The following is a 15821-nucleotide window of genomic DNA, read 5'->3' as shown; positions in this document are numbered from 1 at the left end:
GTGGGTATGAACACCGGTGGCAAGGGCAAAGATCAGACCGTGGCTTGAAGGAGTTGGCAAGGCACGAACAATGGGTTAGGAAAAACTTGGAAAGAGATTTTGGCAAGCCAAGGAGTCTGGAGCAGATTGGGAAACACGTATGTAACAAGACTGGGGTGTGGCAACTCCGTAAGTGCAGGATGCAGCCCGTAACTCAAAGTCCCACAGGGAGTCAGCCCTGGGGCTGAGACCAGATCTCGGGTCTCCTGATCCCTTGTTCACAGAATCGTAGAAAAGCAGAGGTGGGCTCGGGAATGGATGTGTCCCCCCCCCCCGCTCACGATAGGGTGGCCATCGGAGAGGACAGTCCAGTTTTCTCCTACTGTCTCCTATTGATATGAAAGCCAACACCTTTATGTCCTCTCTTCTTCTCTTCAAGAAACCTGATGGAAAAAAATCTTCGTTAAATCAGCTCTCCATTCAAGAGAAAAATAGAGGACATAAAGGCATCGGGTTTTGTATCAACAGAGGACAACTGGACTGTCCTCTATGATGGCCCCCTAGCTCATGCTAGCACAGGCTGGAAGGGGAGGCCATCTTCCTTGGACCTCTCCATTGTATTTTTAAAATCCTGGCAGTGGCCGCCCTGCTTTCCCCGTAGTGGGCCAGGCCCTTGTGCCCGGGCAGCAGGACTCTGAGGCTGGACAGTAGATTTGTAAAGGCCGGTTGCACAGGGCAGGCCCAACCTGCAGCGCGGCTTAGACTAGCGGCCCTGGGAGTCTGTGCCCAGGGTGTGCCAGGGTGCAGAAAAACAAACCCCAGGACAGCTTTTCCTGTCAAAGCAGCAGCAGCGGCTTGAAACAGGGGGCCTCAGGCACTCACTGAGCGTCTCGGGGCTGAGCCAGCCCTGCCCTGGGTCTCCCGCCGGGCAGCGGCTCCGCTCCCCCCGCCGGAACCCGAGGGCGGCGGCGGCGGTTTCCAGCCGGGCCGCGGAGCGCGACGCACTGCGCCGGCCCGGGGCTGCCACGTGGGGCGCGGGGCCCGGCCCGGCCGCAGGGTGAGGGGGGCGTGGGTGGGTATCTGGTGGTGTGGGGAAGGGGGTGTCGGTGTGTCTGGGGAGGGTGAAGTGGGTGTGGGAGTGCGTCACGTGTGTTTGCTCTCTTCCTCGCAGGGATTAGGAGCAGCCCGTCTCCTGATTCCTGCTGTGCCCTGCGGAAGTGGCGCGGCCCGGCCAGAGCATGGCCCGCGTGGTCGGGATGTTTAAGACCCTCAGGACTCACTGGAAGAAAAGCACGGTGGGGGTTTGCCTGTGCGCGTGGGGAGGAAGCTGGGTGTACGGCAAGCACTGGTAACTATGCCCTCCCCCAGGCTTGAGACAGGAGGCGTTGGGCAGATATATCTGGCAAGCGGGTGGTGGGAAATGCTGGTGGTTTGGGAGGCTTTAAATAGAAAGGGGCTGGGGGCAGCCCGCTGGGCAGTGGCAAACTGTGGTTTGCTAAGAGGTGGCCTGGTGCTCAGAGAGGAGCTGCAGCAGCTGGGCCACAGGGAGTGTGGGTGGGCACTGCCAGAGGGGATTAATTTTTGGCTTTCTTTTTAAAACATCAGGCCTGTTTAAAAAACAAATCAACAACAAAAAATAAACCAAAGAGATCAGGGAGATATTCTTCTCGTATTTCCAGACAGCAGGTCCCATTCTCTGTTAAGACCTTGCCCTTTTCATGGGCTTGGCTCTGTGTGAACTGCTTGTTCTTGTTGCTGTTATTTCTCTCAAGTCTTCCTTTTCTTCTAACATGGTTCAAGCAGGCTTCGCCTTGTTGGAGCATTTCTCGTTCCCAATGCTTTTCTGTTGTAAAATGCTTTTTCAAAGCTCAGGAATCTCTTTGGGATTATCGCTGTTCTTGTTCCACTAAACTGTGCTCGAAAGAGGGCAGGTGAATGTAACTGCTGACTTTCAGAGAGCTAGTCATCCTGTAGCTGCTTTGTTGTGTGTCTGGGGTAGGTCATGGAGGGTCCTCTTAAAAGATGCATAGGCCCTCAGAGTAGCTTGGATCACATTTGAGTGAGAGTGGGAAGATTAGACCTATTTTCTGCTCCAGCTAGTGAAATCCAGTCTGCAGACATTTGGTGGGGATTTCAAACAGCATTACAGCAGTCGGTCCTCAATCTCCAGCCTGCAGAGTGGTGCCATCCAGCCTATGCATCTCCCCCTAGGTGTGGAAATTGGATGGCAGAGAAGCAGTGACAGTGCTAACAGCAGACTTCCAGATCCATGGAGGAGCCCTGTGGGTTAGATGACATGGGCCTGCACTAAATTGTGTCCTGTGCACGCGGTCACTCTGCAAGAAGATCTGGGAGTGTGGGACTGGGATGGTGCAACAGATCACACCCGCAGAGCAACCCTGTGCATTGACCCCACCGAGGATCTGACCCACAAACCAGCCCCGTACCACTTGTTCAGCCCACAGGGCCAGATAGGTTAATCAGCACTGGCTTTGTAGCAGGGAGTAAAAATGTATGCCTCCACCTACAAATGATATCATTAGCACAGAGACTTGTGTAGTTGTGGAAGGCAGTAGTATTCTGTGTGAGGCCAACAGTGTACACAAGTGAATTGTATCCATAGGTTTTCCTGTTCATTTCTATGTGAATGTAATTGTTGCGGAAGTGCCAGATTCGCAACCCATGAAGACTTCAGTCCTATCATATACATTGCTTTGGAAGATGCTGTGCCAGTTTTCTTGCATGGCTTTGCCATTATGCCAGCAACAAAAGTAGAGGGGCTACTTTCTTGAAGCATTTGGTAGTTCAGGCTTCAGTTTTTGGTAGTTGCTTCCAGCAAGAGTGTGAATAGTTCTGTCACGGTCATCCTGCCTACCATATGTGCCTTCTTTTAAGTGTTCGAGTACTGTTTCCAAATGCCCATCAGTGAATGTATGTTGACTTCAGTTTCACCGCTACATTAGTTTGTGTAATTCCCTGCTGGATATGCCAGTATTTGCCATAACTGAAGTATAGTATAGTATAAGCTGTATTGTGGCTCCCACTTCTGTTATCTCTGGAACAAATATTCCCTATAGTGGTCTAAATCCTGGACTGTTTTTAAAAAGAATTTTAAGCTGGCTTATATTTTAATCCCTGGTTTTAAGCTTAATGTACTCTCAGTAAGATGCAAACATAACCAAATGACTTTTAAGCACTGTTACTTTTGGAGCTGGATTTTTCTCTCTTGTTGTCTGGTCTTTTAAATAGGTGATATAGTGGCATGGCTGTTTCTTTTTCCCCTCATGTTAAAATGCTGCCAGTGCCTTAGTGGAAAATTTTGGAAAACAAATTTGCTTATGCCATGCATTTTCTTTTTTTTTTCTTTTTTTCCTACCTGGGAGCCTTTGTATTAAATCACATTATGTTTTACAAAGTACATGTGCTGTAGCTGTGTACTTTCTACCTGAAACCTTAAAGCATAGTTGACTTCAGGTGAGTTGCACCAGAAAAAACTTGGTTAAGAATATTTTTTTTCATGATAGTGGATGTGGTACTAGTTGTGACATACTTCATCAAAAGTCACTTTTCTCCTGGATGAGTAAGGACTGCTGATGAACTAGGGTTCTGATTTCATCTTTTCTCTTTCATGCAAGAGAAATATACAACATACAAAAGTGTAAGTAGAAGTATCTCTTCTAAACACTTTGCTTTTCAAGGCTTTCCATGAGACATGAAGGCGTCTTTGAGGTTATTTTCTCCTTTTCTCTCCACAAATATGAGGTTCCCCTGACCTCTGATGCCTGAGCAAAACTATTGCAAGCAGTTTCTGCGGCATTCTGGACCTTTTTCCTGCATGTTGTAGAGCAGAGTACCAAAGTACTGTAATATGCAAAAAAGATTATGGACAGGATAGGGATATGTGCCATTGGATGGCATATTCCTTGATCCACTGATCTTAAGAGGAATTATGGGTCATCTTGAGTAATCCATCCTTGTCTGTCATACAAAAGGGATGTAGCTACCTACATATGCAGCTGCCTTCTTGGAGAAGAGAATACTGTTCAGCATTATAACCTCCCCAGCCCTGTCCAAAGACAAGCAGAGTCCATGAGATTATAACCCCATTGTTTTAGGCATGTAAGATGCACATAGCAAGAGTCGTTCTTGCCCCAAAGAGTGTCCGATCTAAGATATCTAAAATATGTAAGCTGGACAAAGAATGGGAAGGGAAACTAAAGCAGACAGAGGGGCAATCACTCAAACCCTGTTTCTCTGAATCATTTCATATTCTGGAGTAATGCTTTCTGCTTACTGTAAAACATGGACATTTTGCATATGGTATAGTTCACACTTGAACAATTAATATCTTTGATGCAGGTAGTCCCATATAATTACTTTCAAGGTAATAACTAGTCAGAATTAATTTGAAGTTGTTTTTGAATTCTGATAAAACTGCAAAAGGTAAATGAATTCTTCTGTCAAGTTCTATTGTACGACGTATGGAGAAGTGATTATGTTGGACAAAGCGCAGGAAAATATACTGTAGGGAACAATGTTGTGCAGGCAAGAGAGAATGGCCTGGAAAACACTTATTAAGCCTTTCCATCTGTAACATTTATGTAATTAAGTGTTTTAAGTTTAAAAGGATTCTTTTGAGATTGGTAGTTTCTAAAGTTTCAGCTACTCTTCCCTTCCCCCATGCTGCTCCCCCTTCCATCTCTCCTTGAGAGGCTGCTGAGATTTGTAGTGCCCAAGTGTCGTTAATCAAAACGAATGCTTTGCCACTGCTGCTGGAAAAGTGACTTTAATTAGATCTGGTGAAATGTAACCAACCTACTAGCTGAAGTGAAAAATATCTGCACTGCCACCCCCTGGAAATTTTAATGAATATAACAATTGTATGCTCTTTACTGTGTGTACCATATTTAATCAGGACAAATTGTCATTCCCCTTTGTACTTAATCTATTTTAAAATTGTAACTTGCTTTGCTCTTTTATGTCTTTGTTCCTTTCTGTGCATCAGTCCACAGTACTGCATTAAAACTATGTGATTTGTTTACAGATCATGAGATTTAAAAAGGAAAAAAAATCTTCTCAATTTGCCTGTCTTTTGGCTTTTTGAGATTTGGGTGATTTAAGGTATTACAACTTTTCCACATCCATAAGAGCCAGAAATATAAAGTTATTTTTTTTCTTCTTGTTTTTTTAAAATGAAAGCTGAGATTTTTTACATAATCATGTCTCTGCGAGCTGGGGCCTTAAGAACAACAGCAAGTATTATGAGACCTGCAATAAAATTGTGAGATTTGGCAAAAATAACACTGTTTTTTGTCCCCCTGCAATTGATCATGTGGAATCTGTGCCTCTGTTGTTTTAAGTACCTGTTTTCCTTTTCATTTCTTATAGCTTCAATCCTCTTTCTCTCGCTTTCCCTACATTATCATGTAGGTTCATTATCTCCACCTCTACATTTTCTCTTTTTTTTCCCTCCTTACTTGAAAATCTTTCTCTCCCCCATTTTCTTCCGTCAGTCTCTCTTCCTGGCCACTCTCATGTATATCAAATCATCATCTCAAAGTCACAAAAAGCATGAAACTCTGCCAGTGTTTAGCAAATTAAACTTGCTAGCCCCAGACTGACATGAATAAAGAGGGGACTGGTGTGAGACAGGGGCTCCTATTCAGGAACACGTTATTCTGTCAGCTGTTAGGAGCCCTTATAGGGCCTTGTTTTAGACCCTGTTCACTTCAGCCACATATTTTATAGGCCTTCCCTGCTATCATAGATCCTCCTGGCTGCTGCTGCAAAAGGTTGGGGCTCTCTGTACTGCAGAATAAGCGGAATATCAAAATAACTTTAAAGGAAAACGTTTTTAATTTTTTCCTTCCTTCTCTGTAGAAGGATCTCTTGGGCAGGCCCATGAGCAAGGGCAAATGTTTTTGGACATGAGGCTTCCCCCACTTCACGTTTCTCTCCAGGTGTCCCCGTGTGATCACTTGAGTTTTGTCTCTTCCGTGTTTCTCTTTCCCCAGCAGATGCTTTCCTGTAGGACCTGGGAATGGGGTTTGCATGATCCAGGAAACAGCGAAGCTCACTGTAAAGTGTTGTCAAAAGCATAAAGTAAGCGAGCAGGGAAAAAATGGAAAGCAATAAAATATTCTCTAATCCTGTGAAGTTTCAGTATCCTGAGGGGTTATTTGTAATGGGAAGAAGACCAGGACTGACAGGTCAGGATTGTAGTTAATCCCTTCATTGGTGGATTCTACAGCAACCTCTTGGCTGTGTCGGAGCATATGGTAGCATTAGGTCATGTATTCCTCTTCCATCGCTAACGTGCCACTTGCACTCGCCTGCGTTAGGGGTACGTCTGACTCCAGGTACCTGGTGTGCTAGGCAGCTATTGAAGTAGTTAAGAAAGGACATGTACAGAGATTATATTGCCTGTGAGCTTTTGCCGTTGTCAACATCTGAGGCTGAATTACTATGCATGAAGTGTACTTGACTAGACTTACATTTGCCCTTTTAGAACAGATTAAAGGTTTAGTGAAGTCTTGTGCTTCAGTTTCTGGCATTGCTGGAGTTTCTGATGAAGGGGCTTGCTTTAGTTTGACATCAGTTCAGATTAGCCTCTGACTTTCTGGAATTAGCTGTCTGAGGAGTTGTTCGTTCATTTGCAGCTGAAGGAAGGTTTTTCTTTCCCCTACATCTTTGTGGATTTTTCACAAGACTTTTCTGGGTGAAGCTTATTTAGCTTTTTTGCCATTTCAAGGCCCATAACTTTTTGGGTGCAGTTGCTCTGATTCTGGCATTCATTAGAGTTTGAAGTAATAGCCTCTCAAGCAAATAAATGGCAATATTCTACCTCTGGTCTGTAAAGGGACAGAAGAGTGCTGGAATTACCTGTTTATGGTTAGTCCTTTGCTGCATTACATGTAGGTGGCTGTCATTGACTCTTCCTGGGAGAGGTTTCCCTGCATGTGTAGAGAAAGTGAGGACTGGACTCCTTTGTCTTCATAGCTTCTCCAGAATTGCACCCCTTTTCCACTAGGCAGTTGGCTCTCTGCCTCACTGAATCTGGACCCTAGCCTACCTTTGGGAATAATGAAAATGCCCCCTCTGCCCTACAAGTAGGTAACAGGAAAGGAAGAATGGACACATAGTAACAGCGACAACCCCCCCCTCCTTTTTGTGGTTGCTTGGAGAATTGTGAACTGTGGTAGCTATAATGGTATAAGGGCTGTTAACTGTCTTGTTCTGATAAAAGTTTATCAGCCGAATATGTGTCCTAGGGAGAGAGCCACTGTGGATCTTTCACTTTCAGAAGGTTTTTGTTTAAATCCTGTTTGATTGATGTTGCAAATCAAATGAGCTTCCCCCCCCATTTGTGAATATAATAATATCTATATATTTTGGTGTGATGCATGGTATCCCTTCAAGAGAGACCCAGAACTGGAATAGCAGAGGTTTTGCAGGTGACTTATTTGCTTTCTTATATGAACACAAAAGACATAATTTGTATTGTGCCTCGCTGGGCTGTGCCTATCTAAAGCCCTGTTGCTGTTCTTACCAAGTTTTATAAATTCTTCCAATTTTCTCATATGTACGTGTGTAAGAAATAAAAATCTGCTTAAAAATCTGTGTTTTTCCATTTTAAGATAGAGGAAGCCCAATATCATAGGAAAATTAAAGGCAGAATTCAGTATTGTCTCCATGACCTTCCCTAGAATTGTGCCAAGTTGACACGTGTGCTTCATTTGATCCCATATTTGTACTCTGGTATTTCTTTTTAGAGAGATGAGTAGGATTATGGTCAACAGATGAAGCCAAAGCCTGAGGTACGTGCATTTGTATGCATGCACCTGTGGAACAATCACCATACTTTTTTGGGGAATCATGGACAAGTTCACGTCAAGTGAATCTCCAAAAGTGGCAAGAGAAGCATGCTTAACATCATTGCCTGCCCACCAAAAGCCCACCACAGTCTTATCTTCCAGAGACAATTCAAGACCCATCTTTTTGAGTGTGGTGAGGTGCTTTTCCCAGCCCAGTTGACAAAGACACTACATTCAGTACATAAAGTGTGAACCATCCTTTCCTGGGGTTTGGTTTGATTAACAAGGAAAATGGCTAGAAAAGAACATTAAAAGATGGTTCCAATTTTCTACCCAGTTCTGGCTGCTTCTAGAGTTCTTCTCTCTAGATGACTCAGCTCATACCTGCAGTCCTGCCCCAGCCAGTTTTGCTAGCAGAACTGATTTAACCATTTCACAACAATCTGATTTACCAGAGTGGGTGGTGCAGGCAGGCTTGGCACCTGGTTATAATGGTGCTTTACACTAACTGCTCATCTTTATGTCAAGCTGTGGGCTTTTGAGTTTATTGCATTGAGTTGGTAGGCACTGCGTAGAAATACTGTTACTGAGTAAGGGATACGTTTTCCCTTCTGTTTGTATTAAGCAAGTAGTTGACTTTCACCAGAAAATACTGGCAAGGCTTATGGGGTTTTGGCTCTCATTGCCACTGAGTTGCGTGTCATTGTTAGTGATAATTTGATTGCTGCACTTTGTACCTGCCAAATGATAACTTAGTTGCTGCTTCTCTGTGGGTCCATCTGGGGTGGCTGCTGCAGCTTTTTGTTCCTAATGTTATTAAAAGTATTAAGGATAAATACTGTCTTTGGGGGAAGCAGATTCAGACAGACTGTCTGACTCTTGTGTCCTCCTAAAGCCAAGCATAGAGTGGAAACGCTAATGTTCTGGTAATGCCAGTATGATGTGCGCTGAAGCTGTGGTCTACTGAAAGAAGCCAAAGATGTATTTGATAGGACGGACATCCTTTAGCTCAGCTGTGTGCACCCCTGGGGGAAGCATAGGGAGCATGTGTCCTCCTGGATTTGTGTGTGGGGCAAGGATGGGCTGCCCATTGTGAACTCAGGACCAGGGGCTGTGCCAGCGTCTTCCTGGTGGTGGGACTGGGCCAGGGCTGTGTTCGGGGTGGGCAGGGGAGGGGTGGCTACGGGGTGGGCTATAGCCACCCCAGAATTTGCCGTAGTATCTCCTCCTTGCCTATGCCACAGCTACCTGCCCTGCCCCTGCTTGCTTGCCCCCCGTGCCGTGAAGAGACCAGCACAGCCTCTGGCCCTACCTACAAATCTAGCCGGTCACATGCCTCTTCCAGGGGTGCGTGCAGTGGCAGGGAGCCACCACTCCTTTGCACTCGCCGAGCGAGCTGCCCACAGCTTTGTTGTGCTCCCAATGGGGTTGCATTCGCTCCCCTGGCTGGGCAGCGCCCTCCCCTGCCCCACTCCTTCCCTCACCATGGGGAAGCCTCAATCTGCCCTGCCCCCCCGCCACCCGACATACCAGCAGAACACTGCTCTCCAAGCTGCCGGGCTGCATTATTGGTCACATGCATGCCCTGTGGCTGCGTGCAACATTTACCAGTAACATTACTGGCCAAAAAAAGGTGATTGCCAATAATGTTAATTTTCCTGTTATGCTGATCCAATATGCAACCGATTATATTGGTGCACCTCTACTTGTTAACTCCTGCTTGTCTTGCTTCACTGGCTGCCTCCTCTGTGGGCAGCATCTCTGTAGCCCTGGCTCCCTGAACTCTGCCTCGGAGGTGTAGTTCTCACTCTGAGCAACACATATACACAAAGTAGGTGTCTTTTATGCAAAACATTAGTCCCAGTTCTCAGCTCTGGCAGAGGGGACCTAGCTCCTCAGTTCTTACACAGTCTCTGTACCCCAGGATTGCAGAGGGATAAATTAGAGCAGACCCAAGAGCTATTGTAATGTATGCTACAGTGCAACAGCTGGCCGTGGTACAGTATGGCAGACTAGATGAGCCATTGTGTTATAGGTTCTGGCCCTTTTCCCTTCCTTCCCTAATGCACTATTTTCCTCCCCTGTGCAGGGGCCTGTTTCTAAGGATCATGCAGAGCTGTAGCCCGGGGGTCTGCCACTGAGGACAGCAGGTCCTGGATGGTTAAGGGCAGAACCTGGAGTCTTTGCATTCACTACACAAACAGAAGGGACCAAACAAATTTACAGAAGCAATAAACCATGTTTCCTACATGATTATTTCAGATAAAGGACCCTTTTTGTTGTGTTCCACCCTTCCAAGCCTTGACTTCATGGTGAGCTTTCTTACTGCTGGATGGGATGGAGCTGACTTCACTCTGCGCTCTGTCAATGGACCCCGCCTTTGACATACTTTTCCTTGTCTTTTTCTTCTCCCTCCCTTGGGTAACCAAGCTAGCCCAGTTGCAAGCAATATAATGGTTAATTTTGACAGCAGGAAAGCATCATTGGATAAGCCAGCAGATGCTGTACTTTAAATTTGTTTTGCTATAAGCTGTGTCTCTAAGCCTTGAGGGGAAATCTAGGGTAGTAATTGCTTTACGGTTTACCTGTGGATATCGCCCTAGTTAGAGGAAATGGCTATGCACTCATTCAGGCAACGTGATAGCTGAGTCTTGTGGTAAATATGTAACTTCTTTCTGCTGCCTTCTCTTCCTCTAAAGAGTATTCTTATATTGGATACTTTGTTACAATGTAAAACTAGTAAATACAATAAATAAAGCAGACAAAATACATACTTAACTAGTTATGTTTTTATTAGTTGGGATGATCAACATTTTTTTAATAACCCAATACATACTGAGATTGAATTCTGTATTAGGAATGGAAGGCTGAAATACTACTCATTTCTTTTCAGGTTTTGATAAATATGGTTTGAACAATGACAAGTTTAATCTGTCTTGACCTGTATAAACCCTCCAAAATATATCTTATGGGTTTTTGGATCATCCATTTGGAATGAATAAGGGTGGATTGAAGTTTGGGGACAGAGCAGGTTGTGTCCTCCCCGGGCTTTTTGGTTTGAAGCATATTAACCGGGAGAACAAGTTACCAAGGCATGAGAGAGAGTCCTTATTGCTCAAAGTCTTTAAATCAAGTTTAGACGTCTTTTAAAGAGATACGGTAGCGGAATCAGCCAAAAGCTTGATGCAATAATGTGAAATTTGAGGGGGGGAATGCATCAGGTTAGATTAAATGTTCATAGTAGTCCCTTCTGGCTTCAAAATCTTTGTATCTGGGTTCCAAGCACAAACCAGGTTTTATCCACAAATATCTATGCAATATGCCAAAACGAGATGGCTTTCCTGGTAGACTGCATATTGTCCTAATGTGATTTTCAGTTTTTTGTCTTTTATCCATGATAACTACATAGTCATCTGTTAGGGTTATCATTATTTAAAATAGTCAAGTCTATACCATATTTTGCATATGAACCAGGATATCTACTTGGCTGTACAGGGTAGATTTCCTGGCCTGTAAGACTTTCACAATGAAATATTTGGATTTATCCATAAGGATTCTGTCTAGTCAGGCATTCAGTATAGCAAAGGTACAGGAACATCTGACATGCAAACCATGTTAGTCCTAGAGTTATTAACTCGTATTCCTTAAACTGCAGTTAGTCACATCTGTCACTCCTGTAAGGAATGTTTCTGTTTCTTAATAGAAATGATTTATCACTTTGGTTTTAAAGAACAAACATCATTGATGCCTCTGAGAAACTGATAAATAGACTGGTAGCACTCTATTCAGGTGATACATTTTGATATGTTTTCTCTTGTTTTCATTTTTTTTAAACTAAGTCTGTTTTCATGTCTGCTGTGCTGAAGAGTTCCCATGTTCCTCACCTTGAACTCACAATCTCTCTCCTTTTATAGGACATCATAGCAGCTAACAATGATGTCCCAGAGAACAGCTGCTATAACTTCACGTGATGGATGTTTGAATCCAGATTCCCTTAACAAGGCCCTGTGTTCCTTGTTCCTTTCAGCACAGGAGGCCAAATTATTCATCAGAGGCCAAAATGGTGTGCCTGGGGCTCAGAAACATGCTTCCTTGCCACAGTCCTCACCACTGCTTTTTATCTCGCTGCCCTCAGTTCCAGTTGGTTCAGTATATTCCAAAATATTTTATGTTGATTACAAATTTTTTCATTAAGCTGGAGGATTTTGGATTTTGATGATGAAGTACCCTTCAGAATTGCCAGGAGAACATGTGTGGGGCTTTTTGTAGTAGAGGAGTGAAAAGATGCTTAAGTACCTAGTGGGGAGGCTGTAGGAAAGGATGCATCATCTCACCCTCTTTTGGGCAGATGCAGAGTGATTGTCTGTAGGTGGGAAGAGCATTGAATTTTGTTCCTTTGCCCAGAAAAATCTTGTTGCTGATACACAACCTGTTCTGTTACGCAGCCCTACATCCATCAATGGCTAATAAATGTATGTCTGGTTTTTTCTGCTGAAATACTCAGCAGTGAAGTAGTTAATGCTGTTATTGAGTATTGCACTGCATTGTCATGTGAGGCAGTACCCATCTCTCTGAGTTACTGTTTCGGGCCAACTATAGATTCAGGCAGGCATCATTGCTGTACTAGTTTGTTCAGTTGACAAACTGAAGGTTTTCCTCCCAGCTATAATAAAAAGAAAATTAAAGCCTTGCAAATCTCATGACTGTCCACTCTTAAGTCCTTTTTATGCATTAAGAATGGTAAATGACCTTGGTATAAATGATAATTCAGCCCTAAAGTTGTGGGGAAGGAAAGGTTAGGTTCTGGAACACAGTTGCATAGGAGTTTAAAAATGATCTACAATTACACAGCACCCTGTAAAACCGTATAATCCCATTATACCTTAAACCCTGGCCTTTCATAAGAAGAAGTGGAAAACATGCAAAAAGTGTGTGTGTGTGTGTGTGTGTGCATGCACACACGTGTATAGAGAACTAAGAGTGCCCTTAATTAGAATGTTTTCAGTATGATATTAAGTCATAGCTTGATGTTTTGTGTGTGCCAAAACAGTGGAAAAGACACATGCGTATGTTTTAAGAAAAACAAACCATTCCTGCTCTAGCCCCTTAAATGTACATTATCTAACGCCCATTCTCCTTTCTCTTCCCTGATAGCGATAACCTGCTAAGGAGAGCTGCATGCCAAGAAGCCCAGGTAATACCATTTAATGTGATAAAATTAGATTAAAATCCCCTTCTTATCTCAGTTGTGCAGGACTCCTGAGATTCTCCCAGCAGGTCTCTTCTACGTGACAAGCCTGACAACAATACCATCTGTGTTTTTCCAGAGACTCCAAAGGATGAACAAGGCCCCCTACTTTCAGTTGGGGGTCTGGCCCCTTGCTGTAGCTTGGATTCAGTTTGTGAACAGTGAAATACATCACAAGGGTTATCTCCTTGGCATTGGTCAGTTTTGCACAGCCTTCCAGTTGTGGAAGTTTCATTATTCCATCTTTCCCCAATTCTGGTGAGGTGAAAAGGCAGGGATCAACAGGCGAAGAGATTGAAATCTCACCTCTGCTATGGAGCAGGTACATCATGAGGGAAGCAGCACAAGCTTCTTTATGCTGATCTTGAACTAGAGAGACCATCTTTGGGGTTCATAAGCTAGTCATTGTCCTTGCCTGTTCAGTCCAGTGTAACTCTACTGAAGATGGCAAATGTAGCATCTGAGTTTGTGTGCGAGGAACTGAATGTAGAGCATCCACTCTTAGGTCAGCAAGGGTAAAATCAGTTCTCGTGTCCATTTACCCTTTGGGGATTGTGGACTTGCTGTTTTCTTTCCCCATGTACTTATGTTATCCAGAGTCTGTGCAGCCAGGTCACTCTTATATTTTTTTTTGTGGAAATCCTGCACTTAACAAGCGCACTTTGATTGACATGAGGGCTGCTGCCCAGGGACTGCACACATTTCAGGAGTCTCACTACCTCTTTCCCACTTGTGATTTAAATCTTGTTCTACATGTGTTCATCATTGCCAGCACCTTGAGAAATGGATTTCATCAGCTTTTGTATGAGTACCCATGAGTGTTGTTTCTGAGTACCAAGAAGGAAGGGTGACAATTATTTTTTTTCATCAGAACGTCACCTTCTCAAGGTGAGTATTCCTGTCACTATGTTTCACAACAGTGATGCACCTGGAGAAATCCAAATTTAGACTGTCAGATGCTGAGGAGAAGATATTCAGAGCAACATGACCCAGCATATGGAGATTTTTGCCCGAATAGATTACAAGAACCTCAAACTTTATAGGAGCAGAAGAAAAAAAAATCCCCATAATCACCACTCAATAAATAGCAGAAACTTTACCCTTTATCCTGCAGCACTGATAGAGAGCATACTTTGCTCCAGACTTCTATATTTTTTTTGTTGTCTTGTTCAGTGCTTGAATGTTCAGGTGATCAGTGTCTTAAATACACCTTCAACAAAAAACTGTTAATACTTCAGAATCTGAAAGATGCTGCCAGATTGCAGGGAATTCAAGGAAAAGTAAAGAAGAATGGATTTGCAGGGAAAGATAAAAAAAGAACTAACTGCATCAGAAGTGTGCAACAGGCAAAGGAGAGAGTGTTTTAACTGGTGCAAAGGGATAAAAAAGGAATGGAACGAAATTAAGAATAAGCAAATTTAGTGTAGCTGTCACAAAGACAGGATCTGGTAGGTTATGGATGATTTTTGTAAATGAAAACATGGAAGCATCATCACCTGAGACTTTTACGAAGGGCAGTGGAGGAAAGATTGGAGAATGTCTTTCAGGGAGCTGTCTTGTGTTGGATAGACTAGGTAGCATCCTAGCTTCTTCTAAAGTTAGTTTCAGTAGTTATAGTGCCAAGTTGCATTTAAAAACTCAAACTGAAGTATCAGTAAAAGCTGGTAGGATTGGGTCTGTAGCTTCTGACCTTGTTGGGATAGGAGCAATGTTTAATTCTTGCAAAATTATGTTTGCATTTATGGTGCTATATGCACACACTGAGAAAAATGCTGACAAAAAACCCCTCACCAGTCAGGATACTAAAAGAGAGGCTAATTTTTAAAATGTCAGTTCTTCATTGAGTTCTTAAGCATATTCCAATTCCTTTACATGTAGTTTTCAGGAGAAAGCATTCTTTATCCTAAAGAGACTAGTCCATCTCCATTTCAAGTAAAGATGTCAGCAGGTTATGGTGGTTGAGATCTTCATTTACTGTGAAAACTTGAAGCATTATCTCCTTACTAACAGTTCTCACTAAGGACCCACTATATTAGTTTAACACTTCCTGCAGCCCCTTCTCAGGAATAAGCTGACTGCAGTTTACCTCCATGCACTTAGCAAGTGTGATCTGAGTGACTGCTCCTGTTTGGAACTTTGCCATTCCTCACCTCTGAGGATGTATTAAGGAGTTTTTGGGGGGGTTTTTTGTTTGGTCATAGAAACCTAGCATCCTAGAAAGGGACCTTAGTAGTTCAACCCTCTGGTCAAGATGGGATCATCCCTATCCAAAGCATCCATTCATCAGGCTGCTGAGCACTGTCCTCTCTCATATCCACCTGCTCAGGGCTGGTGAGCGCCCTGAAATGATCTCCCAGTGATCCATTCATAGGGAGCTGTTGGACTTCAACTGCTGCCGTTTATAGCATATTCCAGACGTAGCCACTCCTGCATCATCCCTAAGCAATGCTTATCCAACCTACTCTTGAAAACCTCCCATGATGCAACTTTCTTAACTTTCCTAGGTGGTCTGTTCCACTGGCTGACTTATAACAGTGAAGAAGCTTTCCTGGTATCCAGTCTTAACTGCTTTGCTGTAATTTCAAGCCATTGCTACCTGTCCTATTCTGCAGCAACAGAGGAAAGATCTTCTTCCGCCTCTTCATGGCAGACCTCCAGATCTTTAAAGATCTCTATCATGCCCCTCTTAATTGCTCTTTCCACAAGTTGGACATGCCTATTTATTTCAGCCTCTTTCCTTTCAAGCTCTTTATCATTTTTGTTCCACACCTCTGGAGCTT

The 15821-nt window shown here is 43.7% G+C and overlaps 1 protein-coding gene across 2 annotated transcripts in view; it reads left to right on the top strand.

The window, feature by feature from the left end:
• The first annotated feature begins 1150 nt into the window (after positions 1 to 1150).
• The window catches only part of AGK (acylglycerol kinase), a 40168-nt gene continuing 25497 nt past the window's right edge, over positions 1151 to 15821 (top strand). The window contains exons 1-3 of one of the 2 annotated variants that reach the window (XM_019544676.1): positions 1238 to 1327; positions 5997 to 6081; positions 12948 to 12987. Coding sequence is in view for 1 of the 2 variants with exons in the window: in XM_019544675.1 (XP_019400220.1) it covers positions 1218 to 1327; positions 12948 to 12987 (150 nt within the window). In the remaining variant the exon portion in view is untranslated. Of the gene's footprint in view, positions 1328 to 5996; positions 6082 to 12947; positions 12988 to 15821 lie in introns of both variants that reach the window. The other variant, XM_019544675.1, reaches the window with a different exon arrangement.

The sequence above is a fragment of the Crocodylus porosus genome, unplaced genomic scaffold (genome assembly GCF_001723895.1).
Source record: "Crocodylus porosus isolate Cpor-Errol unplaced genomic scaffold, CroPor_comp1, whole genome shotgun sequence".
In the NCBI taxonomy this organism is placed as follows: Eukaryota; Metazoa; Chordata; order Crocodylia; family Crocodylidae; genus Crocodylus; species Crocodylus porosus.
Note: the sequence above shows the minus strand (reverse complement) of the source record. Positions and strands in the feature narration are given on the sequence as shown.